The sequence below is a fragment of the Lottia gigantea genome (assembly GCF_000327385.1).
Source record: "Lottia gigantea unplaced genomic scaffold LOTGIsca_4, whole genome shotgun sequence".
Taxonomy (NCBI): Eukaryota; Metazoa; Mollusca; class Gastropoda; family Lottiidae; genus Lottia; species Lottia gigantea.
Window position 1 is genome coordinate 3347460 of NW_008709379.1, and position 18494 is coordinate 3365953.

General features: G+C 32.9%; 1 protein-coding gene across 1 annotated transcript; it reads right to left on the minus strand.

The window, feature by feature from the left end:
• Nucleotides 1-7021: 7021 nt before the first annotated feature.
• LOTGIDRAFT_203115 (hypothetical protein) lies at nt 7022-18164 on the minus strand. The gene is made up of 4 exons (XM_009059768.1): nt 17963-18164; nt 10954-11130; nt 8457-8682; nt 7022-8081 (listed from the first exon to the last, which is right to left on the minus strand). Exons 2-4 carry the CDS (start codon nt 11121-11123, stop codon nt 7932-7934), a joined length of 546 nt encoding a protein of 181 aa, XP_009058016.1. The 5' UTR covers nt 11124-11130; nt 17963-18164; the 3' UTR covers nt 7022-7931.
• Between the last annotated feature and the right edge of the window lie 330 nt (nt 18165-18494).

Consider the following 18494-nt stretch of genomic DNA (forward strand, 5'->3'; position numbering starts at 1 on the left):
AAGTAGAGATATTACATATGCTCCCATACCAATACACACATATCACAATTATCATGGTAAGTAGAGATATTACATATACTCCCATACCAATACACACATATCACAATTATCGTGGTAAGTAGAGATATTACATATACTCCCATACCAATACAATACACACATCACAATTATCATGGTATGTAGAGATATTACATATACTCCCATACCAATACACAATTATCGTGGTAAGTAGAGATACTACATATACTTCCATACCAATATACACACATCACAATTATCATGGTATGTAGAGATATTACATATACTCCCATACCAATACACACATATCACAATTATCATGGTAAGTAGAGATATTACATATACTCCCATACCAATATACATATATCACAATTATCGTGATAAGTAGAGATATTACATATACTTCCATACCAATATACACACATCACAATTATCATGGTAAGTAGAGATATTACATATACTCCCATACCAATACACACAGATCACAATTATCTTGGTAAGTAGAGATATTACATATACTCCCATACCAATACAATACACACATCACAATTATCGTGGTAAGTAGAGATATTACATATACTCCCATACCAATACACACAGATCACAATTATCTTGGTAAGTAGAGATATTACATATACTCCCATACCAATACACACTTATCACAATTATCGTGATAAGTAGAGATATTACATATACTCCCATACCAATATACACATATCACAATTATCGTGATAAGTAGAGATACTTATCATGAGGGGGTTGAGGGAGAAATAAATCTATTAATGATATACTTGCAACCAGTATCATCTTGCAAGTGAAATTAGAATTGGAAATAGAAAATTTGCCTAGTAAAATCCCAACAGTTTTTATTGGGTCATTATTAATCTAATTAGGTGCTGAGAAGTAGGATCTAAAACATCTCTTTCATCACATTTTTTTTTAGAATAGTTTTAATGTTTTAATAATTTATATTTTACAGACTATCAGTTAAAAGAAGGTAGTTATGATAGATTAAGAACAGATTGTGGACGTACAACAGCTATATTTCCTAGTGATGTTGATAATACTGTTGAACATTGTTTACATCTGGCTTTAAATAAAGGTTCAGCAGGTAACAATTATTTAAAAAAAAATTCTTTATCAATTCTTTCTACCAAATTGGTGAATTGAAATATTAATTGAAACGCACTAATGTTAAGGTTATTCTTGATTACTTTCCCACATCAAAGTCAATATTTGCTCGAACAGAAGATGCAGGTATCTGTATCACTTTTCAGACTTAAGATTTGACTCTTGGTTCCCATACAAGCAATTCAGTGCCCTGAATGTGGTGTCATTATTAATGTTCTTCAGTGCAGTTATTATCTCATTATGTCATTTTCTATTTAAAATGGCGAGAGCCAAAAAGCCTGTTTTATATTTGTGAAGGTGAAGCCCTAGAAATTATATTATTTTCTTTTCCACCGTTTTTGAAATGTATTTACTAAAGATGTATTATATTTGACATTTCAGAAAACAGTTTAGCTAGTGCTAATTATCCTAATAGTGAAACAGACACTTTAAGCAGTACACATAGTTCACCTTGTGTACAAACATTCCACCCTATTGTATCTAATAATAGTAACAATCAATGTCAAAATGATGTACAGGATCACTTGTTGCCTGAGGACAGTTCCAAATGTCCACATTGTATAAACAATAAACTTATAGGGGGTGCTATCCCTAAATCAACCAGTACCTCCTCAATACACAGTGTACGTTCGGGTGTTCATTCGAGAGGCGACACCTTAGATAATTGTTATAAACATAATCATATGAAGAAAAAGAAACATCCCCCAGGTAATAATGATTTAAAAGTTAAAATTGAAAGTAGTTTAAAAAGAGATCATATTCATTACCACCTGGCTGTTGTTCAGCGAATTTGCTTACTTTACTGATACTAATGAAGATTATGTATCAAAAACATGTTTAGCTGCAGCTCGAGATGATCTATTTTCAGTTTAACCTCTCCCAGTTTCTTAATGAGGTATTTCTAACAATGTAATGCAATAATATTTATAATTTATAATTTTATTGTAGATATGGGGTGTGACTGTAACCAACCTAATGGTTATTGTGGTCTAACTTCACCAAGTAAAACATGTGATCAAATTATCCCTCCTTCTTATTCAGGTTTGTACATTATATTGTTTCTTTGAAACAGATTGTTAAATATAGTTTCTGATTTCATTTCCATAATCTTTCATTCTAATCAGAAATGTACAGATTTTATTTAATAAAAGTTGCCAAACAGTTGTGCACTGGTACTTTTGATTTGAACAAAGAAAGAAGGTCTATCAACTCCTCTTTTAAAACAGATAATGATTGTTTAGAACAAATACAAGATATAACATGGCGAGAAAATCTAAACTTCCATTGAAAATAACTCATTGGGTTTGTGAGGGGTGCTAATTCATGGAAAGAAAGTATTACGTTCCTTTGTACTTGATCAATAACTTATGATATAAGCATTAAAAAAAATATTTTATAGTTACTATGTTTATCTATTTCAGATTGTGTACATATGTGTACATGTAGTTTTAATAATAGCAATCATCCTAAACAGACTGTGGCTAATAATTGTACATTACAGTGTCATAATAATGTAAGGTCTTCCAATCATAATGATAGTGACAATAATACATCTTTAAATCACTTAAACATTCCACTACCTACTGGTCCTAGAATAGGTCAACAGAACAACTCGGATAGTTAACATTGTGCTTGAATGGTTGTGTTTTTAATCCAATTTTCAATCTGTGATGTTTTTATACTCTTTTTGAACGTACATACCTGGTGTACAGTTTTCTAGATCAGTGGATAATGTTCATCAATGTGGTTTTTTTTTATAAAATAAAGGATGTGAAATCTCAGGACGGAAACAAAAAAAAAGAAACCACAAACTGCTGATTAGAAAGTATATGGTGCAGTTGACTTCATATTTCTCTTGCCAAAATGTTAGTTGAGAATAAAACTCAATGTTTTAAAGTGATAAAACTGCTGTGAAACGGGTATATGAAATTTCTCTTTATAACAATAATGGTCACAAAGGAAGGATATATTTAAGGCATATTTTAAGTTTTTATATTCAGATAAAGTAAACGAATGGCATTTTTTTTTTATTCTGCTTTTATCTAAGATTTTTAAATTTTTAATTCAGGCTTCCAAACTATCAGTCTCATATGAAGCAATATATTTTTATACACTTCCCATTATGCGTTGAAATATGTTGTTGGTCTCTCTTGACTGTTTGTCATAATTTTTTTGTCTTTGTGAGATTCCACTTTTAAGTTGATTCTAATTTACATTTGAATGCACACAGTAAGTGAATTCATGTCATCTCTTATGTCTCTATGAAAATTAAAATTGAGGTTTTCCCTGTAATTCAGCATAAAACATCATTTTGGTTCAAATGTGAAATGCATAATTGAAAGATTTATTGGTGATGTTTTAATTTCTTTTTTCTTAACTGCCATGTCAATTATATCTATTTTCTGTTAAGGGCATTTCTTACATTTCAAGCTATTATTTGTCAGAGAGTACACATATTCTTGATTATATGATGAAAATGTTTTGATTTCTGAACAGAAAGTGCTAAATTTTTTACTGATACTGTTCTAATGGGCTTCCATCATTTTAAATCCTTTATTATGTAATGAAATTAAATGTGACTTTTTTTAGTAGTTGCATCTGAAATTGAACCAACATATTAAGTTCATCAATATATCATCGCAGCAGTTAAATGCTATAAAGAAAAAAGAAAATTTGGTGAAACTTTATATTCCTTTTTCTTTGACAATTTATGATATAATTCGGTTTTACATTAACTCATCTCATTAGAATAAGATAGATTTTCAACTCAATAAATTCAATTCAGTAATCTACTAAGAAAATATATTGTGCCAAAAATTATCTTGTTACTGATTTACAAAAAAATCATTGCGACCTTCGAACAGAAAATACAAATACCATCTATCAGTTACCATGGTCTTATTCTCAAAAAAACTTAACTAAGATAAATCTAGATTAAAAAAGTGATTTGAAATTGACTTTAGTGGATGACATGAACACTAAACTTAGTTAAATTTTTGAGAAAAATGTCCTAGAAAACATAATTCAAAATATGATGAGGAAGGAATCAGATCAGATCAGAAACAAAATTTGACATCACATCAAAAACAAAAATTGACATTAGATCAGAAACAAAAAATTGGCATCGGATCAGAAACAAAATTTGACATCAGATCAGAAACAATATTGACATTAGATCAAAAACAAAAATTGACATTAGATCAGAAACAAAATTGGCATCGGATCAGAAACAAAATTTGACATCAGATCAAAAACGAAAATTGATGTCTGTTCAGATACAAAAATTGACATCTGTTCAGAAATAGACTTTGATATCTGAACAGAAACAAAATTTGATATCAGATCAAAAACAAAAATTGATGTCTGTTCAGATACAAAAATTGACGTCTGTTCAGAAATAGACTTTGATATCTGAACAGAAACAAAATTTGATATCAGATCAAAAACAAAAATTGATGTCTGTTCAGATACAAAAATTGACGTCTGTTCAGAAATAGACTTTGATATCTGATCAAAAATAGACTTTGATATCTGATCAGGAACAAAATTGACATCTGATACGAAAGAAACTTTGATCAGAAACAAAGTTAAGTATCAAATCAGAAACAAAATATGCTGACCGTTTTGTAAAAAATCAAGCAATACCTTATATACATAGATATTTATTATCAGATTTTGAAACTATGACAATTATGCCTTAATTTACCATGTTCAATAACCAGTAGGGTTCATCAAGCACAAACTGTAAAATATTACTCTGCTGGCGTGTTTTCTATTTTATAAGAATTCAAACAGTTATAAGTAGGCAACTGTTGACTCTCTCTATTGTCTTCTGCTGTATTTACATTTCTTATATTCTCCCATTTAGTTTGTTTATTGAAATCCATTTCTAGTGAATAAAGTATAAATTTAGTTACTTCTTGTGTTTCTGTTTGTGGAATAGAAAAATACTGAAGTGAAATGTTATCCTATGTCCTAACTTTCTTGTGGTTGTTGAGCTAACGAGGAGCTTCATTGACAGTTGAGTTTTATACCAAGGCATTTGCATAAGCTTACAATTTTGTCAGTTATTGACGAGAGGTACCATCAACTGTCACCTCTTTATTTAGCGTAAAATTATAACCTAGTTTAACTAATGTGAGAAATGTGTTAATTTTGTATGAATGATTATGAACTAAACAATAGAAATATGCAAATAAGTATTTTATGGCCTTTTGGAAGTGTGTTTACGGCAGTGCCATATCCCTTAGGTGTCATTTTACTTTGCCTTTGACATGAGAGATAACTACAATTTATTCATTTATTCAAATTCCTAACTGTAGACCATATAATTTTTATTTGACGGTCAAATGGACAGTCCACCTTCGTGTGTATATAAATTGTTAGTGGGGGAAATGGATCTAACAAGCTTTTCTTGGACTACAAGCTATCTTCAACTAACAAATCTAACACCCAATTGTGGCATCAGTCTATATGTCTTATCTCATTGAAAAATTGTCCATTCAGAACTATTAAGGAGAAGGGCAGAGGCGGGTTTCGGGTCGACATTATGTCTGGAAGAATCTGAGAGCAATTTTCAAGTAGTGACGTAGCATCTTGAGATTTATTAATCGCTGGACTTGATCGACCTTTGAAAATAATACTTGCCAGTAGTCGCAGATGTTCTAAACTTGAGATAATTGCTGCATTTCTCTGAATCTCGGGCACTATCTAATTCATATTGTTAAGTAAGGAACAAAATCCACAAATTCGTTGTCCAGTAGGGCCTAAAAGTCAATTCCGAGCGTAGACGTCTTCATCTTCATATTAATACCTTACTAACTCATTACTTACACTGTGATTTCCTTGTTTGGGGAAACTCTTGAACTAGCTTTTCAGTATAGCATACGATTTGTGTATTTTATACATTGATACATTGGTATGTACAATAGCCTAAATAGGTGCGTATAATACAAGGATGCGTACTCTACCTATTCAAAACTATGTGATACATTTTACAATACATTGCTGCGTACAATACAAGGTTGCGTGTTATTGGTGTGTACTATAAGATTTGTTGTCTACTATATATTGGTGCGTAGACTATGACGCATTAATGTGTACAATACAGAGGTGCGTATAATACAAGGATGTGCATTATATAATGATGTGTACTACTGACTTGGTGCGTATTAAACTTAAGCCTGTTCCACTTTGAGTCACTAACATTTGGATAGATAGCCTTGTTCAAAGCAGGCCTAACAAAGGTAACAGAAACGAGATTGTTGGACAACTAAAACTATAATATTGCGTGTGCATATTTTATAGTTGTAAATTCCAGTTACCTCCCTTTAATTGTTTATGTTTTCATTAAATAAAATGTGCCTTGATATGTAACCATTCTACTTCAATATTAAATCTAATTACCCAATCGTATCCAATTGCTTGTGTTCCTATTATTTTGCATAGATTTTCCTACATTTGCATTACCGATGTGTATATTGTACTTCCAGTGAGTCCGGATGGTAGGGAGTAGGGAAATATTAACAAGTATTGTGAAGAACAAAATGTTCAAACATAGGTTGCATATATTCCCCCTATTGGAGCTTTATAATCAATCTAGCCAATTATCAAGCGCTTTTGAGTAGGCCTATATACATTTAGTATGGAGTAAAAGCATAGAGTTATATATACATTTATGAAAAACAATTCAGATTCAATATCGGGGAGTTACCTTAAGGTTTCCTGGATTCTTAGTTTTGCTGTATCTAATGATTCTTGTTGGGTATTTTCACAAACATGTGTCGTCGGGAACACTCTTTTTACATTAATTTGACCTCTGATGGGAAGATGGCGTCATGTTATGGCCTTAGCTATTTGAAGAGACCACAAATTCGCCTTCTGCAGGCTGTATTTGGTTTTTATTATAATAAAATTACATGTATTATAATGTTAAACAATAATATTGTATAATTATATTAATAAATAAAGAAATTTAAAGACAGCTAGAATTCCGATAACCTGTTATTATAGGAATACACTGAGAAAATTGTTTGCTATACCAGCTGAAATCAAAATAAACAGTTAAGAGATATATCTGTGATTCCGTAATGTTGATTTCACCGATTATATCAAATATTTTGAAACGTTAAATTATCTGGTTGTGTAGGTTGGTGCACACATTGTCGATTAAGATTGTTCTTTTACAGATCTATTCATACCTTCTTTATTGTGTCATCGAGAGTGTGCAAATATAAACATAAATGGCTCCGACATGCAAGTAAAGTGTGGCAGTAGGGAGCCACCTTTGATTCAAAATGCAATGATAATAATAATGATAAAAATAATAATAAAAGTATGTCAATGATATTGTGGTTTTTGATCAGAGAATAAAAAGTGTTTCCTTTATGGCTGCCTCCTTGATACCTGTACATGATTGTAAATAAGCAAACATATACTAACAGTATAAGAACATTTATGTAACTTTCTTTTTTCACAAGTAGTCTACTCTTGAAGCAGCCCCAAAAATGCATATGTATACTTATATCTATTCTGAATTGTGCTGGACACCAGAATGTGGTCAAGCATTAACAACAGAAAAGTAAACTCAGTAACGACACTACACTACAAATCTATACAAGGAAATTGTCTATTTGATGCTATTTATACTATTCATACTATTACTGTTCTGAATCCATTAAAATACCAGATTATCACACGGAATTAGATTTTCTATTTCCATAATGTGCTATTATTATCTTGTCATTAGTTATAATAGTCCTTATTTAACAGGTTCAACTGTTTTATTTCGTTACATTGGATTGCTTAGTTAGTTCTGTTTCAATTATTGACAACATAACGTTAGTAGCTTTGTTCCATGCCACCACTGTCTGTTCGGTACATTGAGCTCCAATGCGATCTTTTAAATATCCGGGGAACATATCGAACAATTCCTGAAAGTAAATTTAATACAATGATATATCGATGTGTTTTTATACCTATCTTGCACGAATGTTTGAATTTAAAACACATCATACATAACGCTTTAAAGGGACAGATTCTCCATTCGTTTGACCAATTTTACTTTTTAGCTAAGCAAATCAGTAATAGTGTTCATAGTTAACCGTTGAAAATGTAGACTTCAAATCCACGTGTGTCAGAATTATCCGCGTTTGAAAGTTAAAATGACAACTCGTCATTTCTAAAATCTGGCATATATAGAAGACATATACAGAAATAGAAAGTGAAATTCCTAGTTAGAGAAATGACAATTTTTTAGTACTTCTGAAGACTAAGTTGAAATCCCATGATCTATAGTATATTATTACCTTATATTGTTGATAACGTATTCCAAGTTTAAAATGGGTAACAGCATTCTTCTGTAACAAATCAACAAGACATTCTGGGTCATCTAGATTTTCAACCAGAGCGTTCAATGCATGCATTACCGTAGTACCATGAGACCGCATTTGAGCACTCTTTTCCACTTGTTTTAAATCTTTCCCTTTAAATTTGTGAAAATAATCCTGGGTATAGGGATAAGCAATAAAATAGCTGAAAAGAGAAAAATAAGAATTGAACTATTATATACTTATGCTATCCTTTTTGTGTCTTTGGACTACGGTTACAAGATTCTGCCGATGTTTTGGCTGTTAATGCCATGGTGATAAAGCAACAAATTCTTTACAGCCCTACTTGTTTAAGAGTTGACAGCAAACAATGTGCTACTAAACGCAGTATTATACATGGACTGATTGGAAAATCTCCTTCAAATGCCTTTTAAGAACTTTTTTCAATTCAATTGTTGGTTGAGTTTTACCTGAAAGTTCCACGGACAGTTAAAACTCGAGAAAAGATTATAAGCTTCTTGTACACTGTATGGTCGCGCTCGTTTCCATCAACACTCCGAGGAGCGTAGGAAGATAAACTCCATTTCATTATTATGTATTTTCTAGGGTGTTTGTGTTGATCTTTTATTTTTATTTTATCTATGTCCAATTTTAGGGTCATTGCCTACGAATGGCCACGAATACTGTGGATACCTATAAGATTAAAATATTTTCTGCCTAGCTGATTATTGGACAAGTATCTTATACATAAACATTGATACGCATGAGGTAGTTGAGTAAAACAGCTTCTTGTGGGATTTGAAAGGGAAAATATACTTTTATATCATACTGAATACCTGCAAGACATGTAACAAGAGAAAAGACAAGGCATACTTTCAATCTCAAGGCGATAGCTCCCAAATTTTACCAGTCAAAAATTTTGAAATATTCAACAGATCAAAACACGTGAGAAATTTTTATCAAAAGGACACAATCTGAAAGTTTAACTAAAATATTTCGCAGTTAATTTTAAGAAGAAACTATTAAAAACTTTTAAACTGACCATGTTTTTGATTGGTTTTAGAAAACATATATTATGGACTGATTTAAGCAAAATAAATTGTAGAGAAATCTGTATCCTACTAATTAGGTTTAATGTTTACACTATATTAACTTAACAACTAGCACACTCTTGTGAAATTCAGTTCAAGTAAATACATAGATATAAAGACAGTAGCATTTAAGGAATCTTTTCAAGTAAAATTTACATCCTTTTCTAATAATAAAACTTTTGAAGACTTCCCCTTTAAGCATTAAAAAACCTCTGTTACTAAATGGGTTATGGTAAAGGATATTAAGATATAAAGGTCATATTCACATCTCAATATCATATAATGACCAATTTTCACATGAAGGATACAATATAGATCACAATTATCATTTCCTATCTGAAATCTCTATTCCGGATATAGAAAGATAATAGTAATGAACATAATTTGTGTCGATATGAAAACCAACAAACCCAACCGCAGGTCCGTGGGTGGATCTTGCCGCCCTGTAGCTAAAGAACTTCCCAAACGGAAATTCAGAACTAGGTATAGTCAAAATTTTAGAACAGAGCGTTTCATGCATTGCACTGATATTTTCATGATCGGATACATGTTTCCAGAAAATTTATTGACTTACTTAATCGTTAAGAGTAAGCCGTAAGAATCAGCATGGGCTTCTTGCAAAAAAAAACCCTACAAGTCTAATTGTGCCCGACAGGTATTTTCACATGAGTACGTAAATGTGTACTTTTCTGTAAGGATGTCATAGATTTAAATGTAGGTTACACAATTAATCTATATCTTTTATATTAGGTCAATAATTGTTATAACCAAACGAACTGGATATTTTATAACTTACATTAAAATATTTTTTGACGTGAAAGAAGGTCGTGCAATTATACCAGATTTTGATAGCGTACAATCCAATCAAATCAATGCATTCTGTGATACAGGAAAGGTGGTCATTGCAGTCAAGGTATAAGACGAAGTTCGTAATAACTTGAAATTGTGAAGATGCCAACAAAATAAGTTTCGTTATAGTAGGCAGCGCACAGTCTCTGAAAATGATCTCGCGTGCTCTGTGAGGAAAACATCTCACCAAATTGTTTTACAGAAAATCAAATCAATTCTATTCAGAAACACATAAAAAAATTTTGTCCTCGTCCTTTGTTACTGACATTAAGGACCGAGGTATTGTTTGTAGCAAGCTTCAGTGACACGGAGTAGTAACTGAAAAACAAAGTGATGACCACTTAATTGTCTATCCCAGAATTAAAATGGCGGGTGGTATGTGCGGTTGACTTCAAATCCAATTTAATTTAAAGATATAATATTACCACTTTTGTCAACTTTAACATACTTTGACAAGCGTTTTCTGGTTGACTGTTACCTTGTGTGGTCACATCATCAATTGTAGAACGAATAAAGTTTTAAATTAATATATTTACCCAATAAATAATGCCACACCATTCTGTTTTATATTGACTTTTATTTGTTCCCAACTATTGACTATAAGTCGTTTTTCTCTGATGGTTAATCCTGTAGCTTTATCAGGAATATCTAATCCTTGTTCACCTCCTCCAAAAATATACTGGATACTGCTCATTACCAAACCCATTGTGCTGCTGAAAAAACACATATCATGAATAAAAAGGACAGCGTCCAAAGCTGTGAATTCTTTGTCAAATCATCTTCACTATGTCACGCTATTACGAACTTTGTCTTATACCTTGACTTCAATGACCACCTTTCTTGTATCACGGAACGCAACGATTTGTACGCAAGCAAATACAGCAAATCAGAACCCTCGACATAAATAACATAAGTAACATTATGGCCTATTTTTTTCAAATTTTTTGTCGAGGGTTCTCATTTGCAGCACTCGTTTGCGCAATCCAATCAAATTGCTGCATTGACAAACTTCCATGATAAAAGAAAGGTTACGTTTGCAGTCAAAGTATAAGACGAAGTACGTAATAGCTTGACATTGCAAGGATCTTGTCAAGTATGCTCATTCGCTTAGTTTCATTAGGTTTTCCATTACTTACCTTGTCTAGACAACCTGCTACAACGATGGAAATGAAAATATTTTAGTTGGATTACAATCAGCTCTTTACAAAATTAAAAAATGTTCCCGGGGCCTGTATTGTGCAATAAAATTTTAACAACCCCCTCTCAAAACTCGTTTTTCATCACGCTTTGAACTTGTAATAAAACGGTAGAATATGTTAAAATAAAAATTCATAACATAATATTGATGTACTTAAAAATAATCTAATTCAAGCTAAAAGCCTGCCCTTCAGATAGCACAACTTTCCGTAACATTGTGTTCTCTCCATGATATTTGGTTACTCAATCAATCCAATGAGTTTTTACTCACAATGACTCTAATGAGGACTGATCATCTCGTATACTGTTCGACTTATAACCTCGGCATTCCCTTCTGTCAGTATGTCCGACCAAAATGAATTGTAAATCACATTTGCCAATCTTTGTGATGCAAACGCTTAAAGATAGGTTTCCTTTTTTTAATGTCAAATTAAGCAAACTATTTGATTAATTGGTGTTTCTAATGAATTATCATGTATTCTTAATCAAATCATTGTGTTCTTATTGCATATAATTTAGAGTTTTAAACAATCATAAATGTCCATGTTACAATATCCAATATGAATTGCTTCCCGTCGTTACGTTTACAACCGGTATAAATCTGAACTAAAACATATTCATGATTATAGCTCATTATTCAGCGTTTACCTTGTGTTACATGTGATAACTGAAAAGTTACTAAATACCGATACATAATTAAATCATTACCGAAACATTCTGTAAAAGAGAAATATGCGACCTTGGATAACCTAAAACAATTTACCGTAAAAGTACATGTATGCTGTACAGGAATGTGCGAACTATGCGTATAGACATGGGTAATGGTGACCTTTTATAATGTTCAGTGGTGGTTTTCTAGTCCTATTATGTTATTTGGGTGTTTGGAACGTCATAATCTGGTGGAATTTTTCTTGAATTTTAGGAAGCAAGGGTGTGGAAGAATGGTGCAAAAAGAAAAACAGTTTTTACCACGCGTATCAATATTTTACTCCTGCTCGGAAGATAAAAGAACTACTTTGTTCCGTTTCGTGTCTATGTATAAAATAAGGTCAAAAGATATTCAATTGCAGTGTGTTTTTTTCTGAAAGACGGTTTATTTTACTTAACAATTAGCCTTTAGTAAAATTTGTAAACCGTTACAAATACGAGTACATGTTTATTTAGGTAACTTGATGCTTTTTGAATTAGTATTTTGTACAGCAATGTAAAGGGACTGTAAAGAATTTTTGCAGGCTAAAATGTATATGGGGTGCAGTTTTAGCTTCCATTAAGTTTCGTCAATGAGTAAGTATAGTCTATAAAAGTGCATTGCAATTCGCACTTACTAAAACATGAACCGGTGAGAAACGACCAGAAACGACCAGAAACGTGAAACGATCACGAACCGAGCAGGAAAACGACAGGAAACGACTTCAAACTATTTTGCGATAAATTGTAAGCAAGCTAACTAGGCCAAACAAGTAACTCATATTTCAAAAATATGCATTTGGGAGAATGCCAATCGTTTCCAGGTTGTTTCTGGTCGTTTCTGGTAGGTTTATGTTTTAGTAAGTACATTGCAATCACACCTACAAACTACGACATTGCCAAGACATTTCTCATAAATATGTAGACAATTTCAGAGTCAATGAATGTCGATGAACGAGTTTCTTTGCAATGCCAAGAAAACCAATACGAGTTTTTTCTATAGGCATATATAAATTCAAAGTCATGTACAATTTTTCCACAGAGAAAGATCGTTGCGGTTGATCATGTCATATATAAGTTATAGTATAAGTATAATTTAATCGAAAACAGAAACCTCCAAACCTGCGAGAAGAAAATTTAAAGTGATCGCATAATATTAAAGAATTCTTTAGGCGATTTCATGAATTTGTGAAAATTGTTTCAAGTTCCTTTCACTAGAATGTCACTTTCCGTGACTAGTTGGTATGGATTCTTTTTCTTAAATTTGCGTTCATATATCTCCATCTTCTCTAAAAAATATTTTATGGATTATCCCCATCTAAAGGACTTGAGAGCGAGATGTCATGGGGAAGGGACAATAAACCGAGGTCCTGTGTGCTACAGGCTGTGCTCGTTAAAGACACCTGGCCGTTTTAAATCGAAAAAGGGTAACTGATGCCAATGTCCAGGCAAATGTTTCGCACAACACACGACAAACTCCATTTTATTTCATATTAGAAACATTGCAGGAATAAAGTAACTGTTGTCAACTGTTAAACAGAATCCGTATACGTGACACAAAAATATTATATATGCTGTATAAGATTTCATCTGTAAAATACGACTTGAATAGACTCAACCAACCACATCATAACTATACGTATTAATACAATAACTCGATATGACATCTCCTAATACCTTATTAACATTGCGATTTATGGCATGTAGATAACAATCCAACAAATATCATGTTTACTAGATGTTTTTTTAATATCGCGAAACTTATTTGATTGGACAGGACAGTAGTAGAAAAAAAGAACACTTATTTATCATTCGTGGGAAACCATGTTGAAATACACAAAAATAGCATATCTTCAGTCACCGAAATATAATAATAACATATTACAATACAATTCTCTTTTCTGTACACGTTGCTGCTTTTGTATAGTGGATAGTAATTGAGAAGTAAATGACCTGACATAACTTGATGGGATTCACTTATCACATCACAAAGCCCAGAGATTCAAAATGAAGTCCAGCGTTATAACAATATCATAATGACTGAAACCTGATTAATACCACTTCCTTCTATGTGTTCTTCATACATTGATAACTGTCCATAACCCATTAGCCTACACTCTTAATGAAGTTATCGAGAATGGCTTCCTCCCCTACTTAGCTATATTGTCAAACTATTGAGACTACCTACAGGAATCATATGTTTTATAATGATGAAATTCCACCAGTAAATTGAATCAACTAAAACAGTATGAATTTTGAAGCTGGGCTCAGATCGCCTGGAAAATCATGGCACTTCATCAGTGAATAATCGCTGTCTACCTGAGTGAAACATCCGTGCATATTCAGATCGGCAGATAGTCTTAGTTATCATCTACCAACTAACCAGCCAACCAATTTGTTTTGGTTTTTTTTGCTAGAAAATAAAACAGAGCGTCTGGCGGTAACTGCAATTTTTTCAGTTGTTTAAACAAATTATTCCAGATTTCCCAATAACATATATTTCACACGAAATTTGTGCTATTTTACGTTTTCTAAAATGGATTCTGATGAACATGGAAACTAAAAGTATGAAGACAATCTTTTTTTATTCCCAGTGACCGTCAAATCTTTGTATTAGGTGAAGCCATCGAATAAAGAGACCAACTTGTTTAGCTTTTGTCTGCATTCATATTTTCCATGAAAATTTCCCCACTGACCTATACTGTATATTAATGGGTTAAAAGCGACAGCCAATTGTTTTTCGTCTTTTCATTTCTACAATTCAAATCCTCAAGTGGTCAATTGGTCATTATGCTATTGGAATGTGTATGGGATATAACCAGCATCAGCGTCATCAGTGCAGCTTTCCGGTTAAGCTGTGGGCAACCTAATTTGGAAGGCATTAGTCATACATTTGCCTTCTTGAAGCCGCTCTGATCCCAATGATTCAACCATTTGATAAAAACCGAAAGTAAAATTTTCAATATATATTGGACTGAAGGGAATATGAAGACCCTACAAATAGCAAACATTGCTATTTCACCATACACTGATAATGAATGGGTTACGATGTCCTTATAGGAAGCAATTGATATGTACGTTGACACTCAAAATAAATGAATAATCCTTCTTGTGTAAATAGAATGTAAATAACAAGCGAGAGATAACCGACATCCAATAATATGTCTTCTTATAAAGGAAATTGCCCCTGAATGAGCCAATAAAGACGGTCAAAACCTGATTACCGATTGTCAAAGGATCTGTATCAGTCTGCTACACAAGGGGTCTCTTTTGTTATGCCATCAGAACTATCAAACATGTTTCCATGTCAGCCCCCTGATCTGCATCACTGACCCATATTAAAAATGGGGCTACCTCAACCTGTATCGGCATATAACCCTGGTTACTCATCTTCACAACTGTCAAGATATTACGAACTTTGTCTTATACCTTGACATCAATAGCCACATTTCATAGCCATTGTATTAGAACGAATTCGTAATATCTTAACCACTGTGAAGATGCATGTTACTGAGAAGCGTTTGTCTTGCTGAACCACTAGGTCTCCCGAACAGGTTGGGGAAAGAACATTAAACCAGGGATAAATTGTCATATTTCAACACAGTGAACCGAAACAATGTCATTTAAGCTCTGGATTCCAACAAGCATCAGATTTTTGAAACTGCGTGGTTCTGAGATATTTATATATAAGGAATAAGGATATTGGGAATGATAGAATGAGTCAAGTTTTCATTTTGTATTATATTTTTACCGATAAGCAACCAGAGCACGCCGTATGTGACGGCTTGTTTGAATATCCTGATTGCGGATACATATTACTGGTACATGACAGGCTGTCAGAGATTGTAACATACCAACACCTTGTTGACAACCATATCATTACTTAGAACATAATACACACCGCGATAATAGTGATTTAAATAGCGAATTGGACAAACGCAACTATACTACAGCCTCCAGAATTATGCCTAAACTTGATTTTTGAGATTAGATAAATAGTCATTGGTATAATGGTAAGTTTTATGAATTAGGTCATTCCATTGCTGTCCAGATTGTGTTCACCATACAGCATTGGCACACTTGTAGCTATGTTGTGCTGGCAAAATACTGCAAAATTCAAACCCGTCCAAGATAAATGAAGAGATGAAATGATTCATTTTACGGCAGAATATTGATACGAAAATTCTTTTGATCTGAATTGAACATGAGAAGAAAACTGCAAGTCACAAATCAAATTATAATCATGCTGATGTACGCTTAAGACACCAAGTACAAACTGTTCGTTCAAATCATCGTTAAGGCTTACCTTATCCACTCATAAGATAAGAGGGGAACTGCGGCATTGCACGTTCACATTATTAAGTCAGTGTTTTTTTTTAATTATCCATCAAAATACATTTCTAAAACCAGCACGATGTTACCTATTTTGGTTTCCTCCTTGCGATAGAATCGTTAATCAATAGTATCTGAATAGGCTTGGTGTTATTCAAATAGCTAATGGCACTCATATTCATCATAGATAATACGTTAACTTGGGTACAAATATTTGACTAAATCATCTTCAAATAGGGCATTATTTACGGTATTCAATGTTTAAAGAAGATGATGCTGATTTCAAATTTTGTTCTACATCTTGGTAGGATGAATGATCACCCGGGTCACAACTACCAACGCCCGATTTTACTTTGATCAACGGGTTACCTCCTTTGGTCACCCACACAGTGTCAAGCTATTACGTACCTTGACTGCCATAGCCACCTTTCTTATAACATGGACTTTTTAAATGAAGCGGTTTGATAGGATTGTACGCTACGAATACAGCCAATCAGATACCCCGACAGAAAGTCTGTGAACACAAAGCCATAATATTTACTACCTTTCTGTCGAGGCCTCCGATTAGTTGTTTTCGCTAGCCTTCAATCCAATAAAATCGCTGCATTCTGTGATACAAGAATAGTGGCTATTGCAGTCAAGGTATAAGTACGAAGTTTGTTATAGCTTGACACTGTGAAGATGGGAACACGTTTACCAACGGCAACACTGTATTAACTTTGATTGCCGCGGATTCGATTTCTAAACGTTATCACACGTCATATATAAATGTAGTTCTTTAAAGCAGCAATTTCCATGGATTCAAGGGTAATGCAGTGGATGATCAAAGGATAGGATGTTTCTATTTCATTATTGTTCTTATAGGCCAAAATAAAAATTGAGTAAAACCAACAGTTTGTCCGAGAAGCAGATATAATAAAGTCTTGAGGCCTAGATTTTGGACAATAAATGGATATTCTGTTCCTACGGACTGCACATTTAAAATCCCTTGATAGTTGGAAATCGAAACAGAAGAAGGTATAGCCACACCAGTTGCATGGTATTGGTGCATCGTTAGTCCAATCATAAGCCGCAAAATATCATTTTGTTTTTAATATTTATTTCAAGAATTGTATTAAAAACAATGGTACAAGTAAGGTAAATTTGCGAAATGTTCAAAACTGGCAAGTTAGGTAGATATGTTGAAATTAAGATAAGACAAGAACATAGCCTACGGGATATCATACATGTCTAATTTGATGAACACCACTTATCTATGTTTCAAATGATAACTTATATAAATAAATATAATGTTAATTTACGCCTTACAATAGAAAATATTTTCCTTACCTTTCTATAGGTTTAAATCCTAGATAATAGTGATCTCTAATTTTTTGAAATGTGGATAAGTTGGAAATAAAAAACACAGTATTTACTCTGTACCAGTTCTAGTGAAAGTAAACAGTTCATCCTTATCACTCCACTCCTTATAATCATTTTCTATCTATACTGCGGCACATATAGGTCATAGAACTATTAAAGTGAATATATGCAATATCTGGACTTACCAAGTGGTTATCTTCAGTTAATGGGGACCTCTATGTTAACACGACAGCTTTAACGATTATAGGTCTACTGCGTATTATTAACCACAGTCATAGTTTTAATGTCACTGAACTGTCAGTGGGGCCGCGATGGTCCAGCGAACTAGAAATGACTATAAATCATGGATCACGGGGTTCTTTCCAGAAATAGATTCTACCCTCGAATTTTTACAGGATCCTGCCAGCTATGCTGATCGGAGAGAACAATAGCATCTAATGTGATATAGGGCGCGCACGTAAATGATCCCGTGGTCGTTTATTTGAAGTTATACGTTAAT

Coding starts and splice junctions, on each gene's coding strand:
- LOTGIDRAFT_203115 (XM_009059768.1), bottom strand. CDS start 11,123: ATGGGTTTGGTAATGAGCAGTATCCAGTATATTTTTGGAGGAGGTGAA. Junction 8,683..10,953: donor GGTGTGGCATTATTTATTGG/GTAAATATATTA, acceptor TTCTCTTTTCAG/CTATTTTATTGCTTATCCCT. Junction 8,082..8,456: donor TACGTTATCAACAATATAAG/GTAATAATATAC, acceptor ATTTACTTTCAG/GAATTGTTCGATATGTTCCC.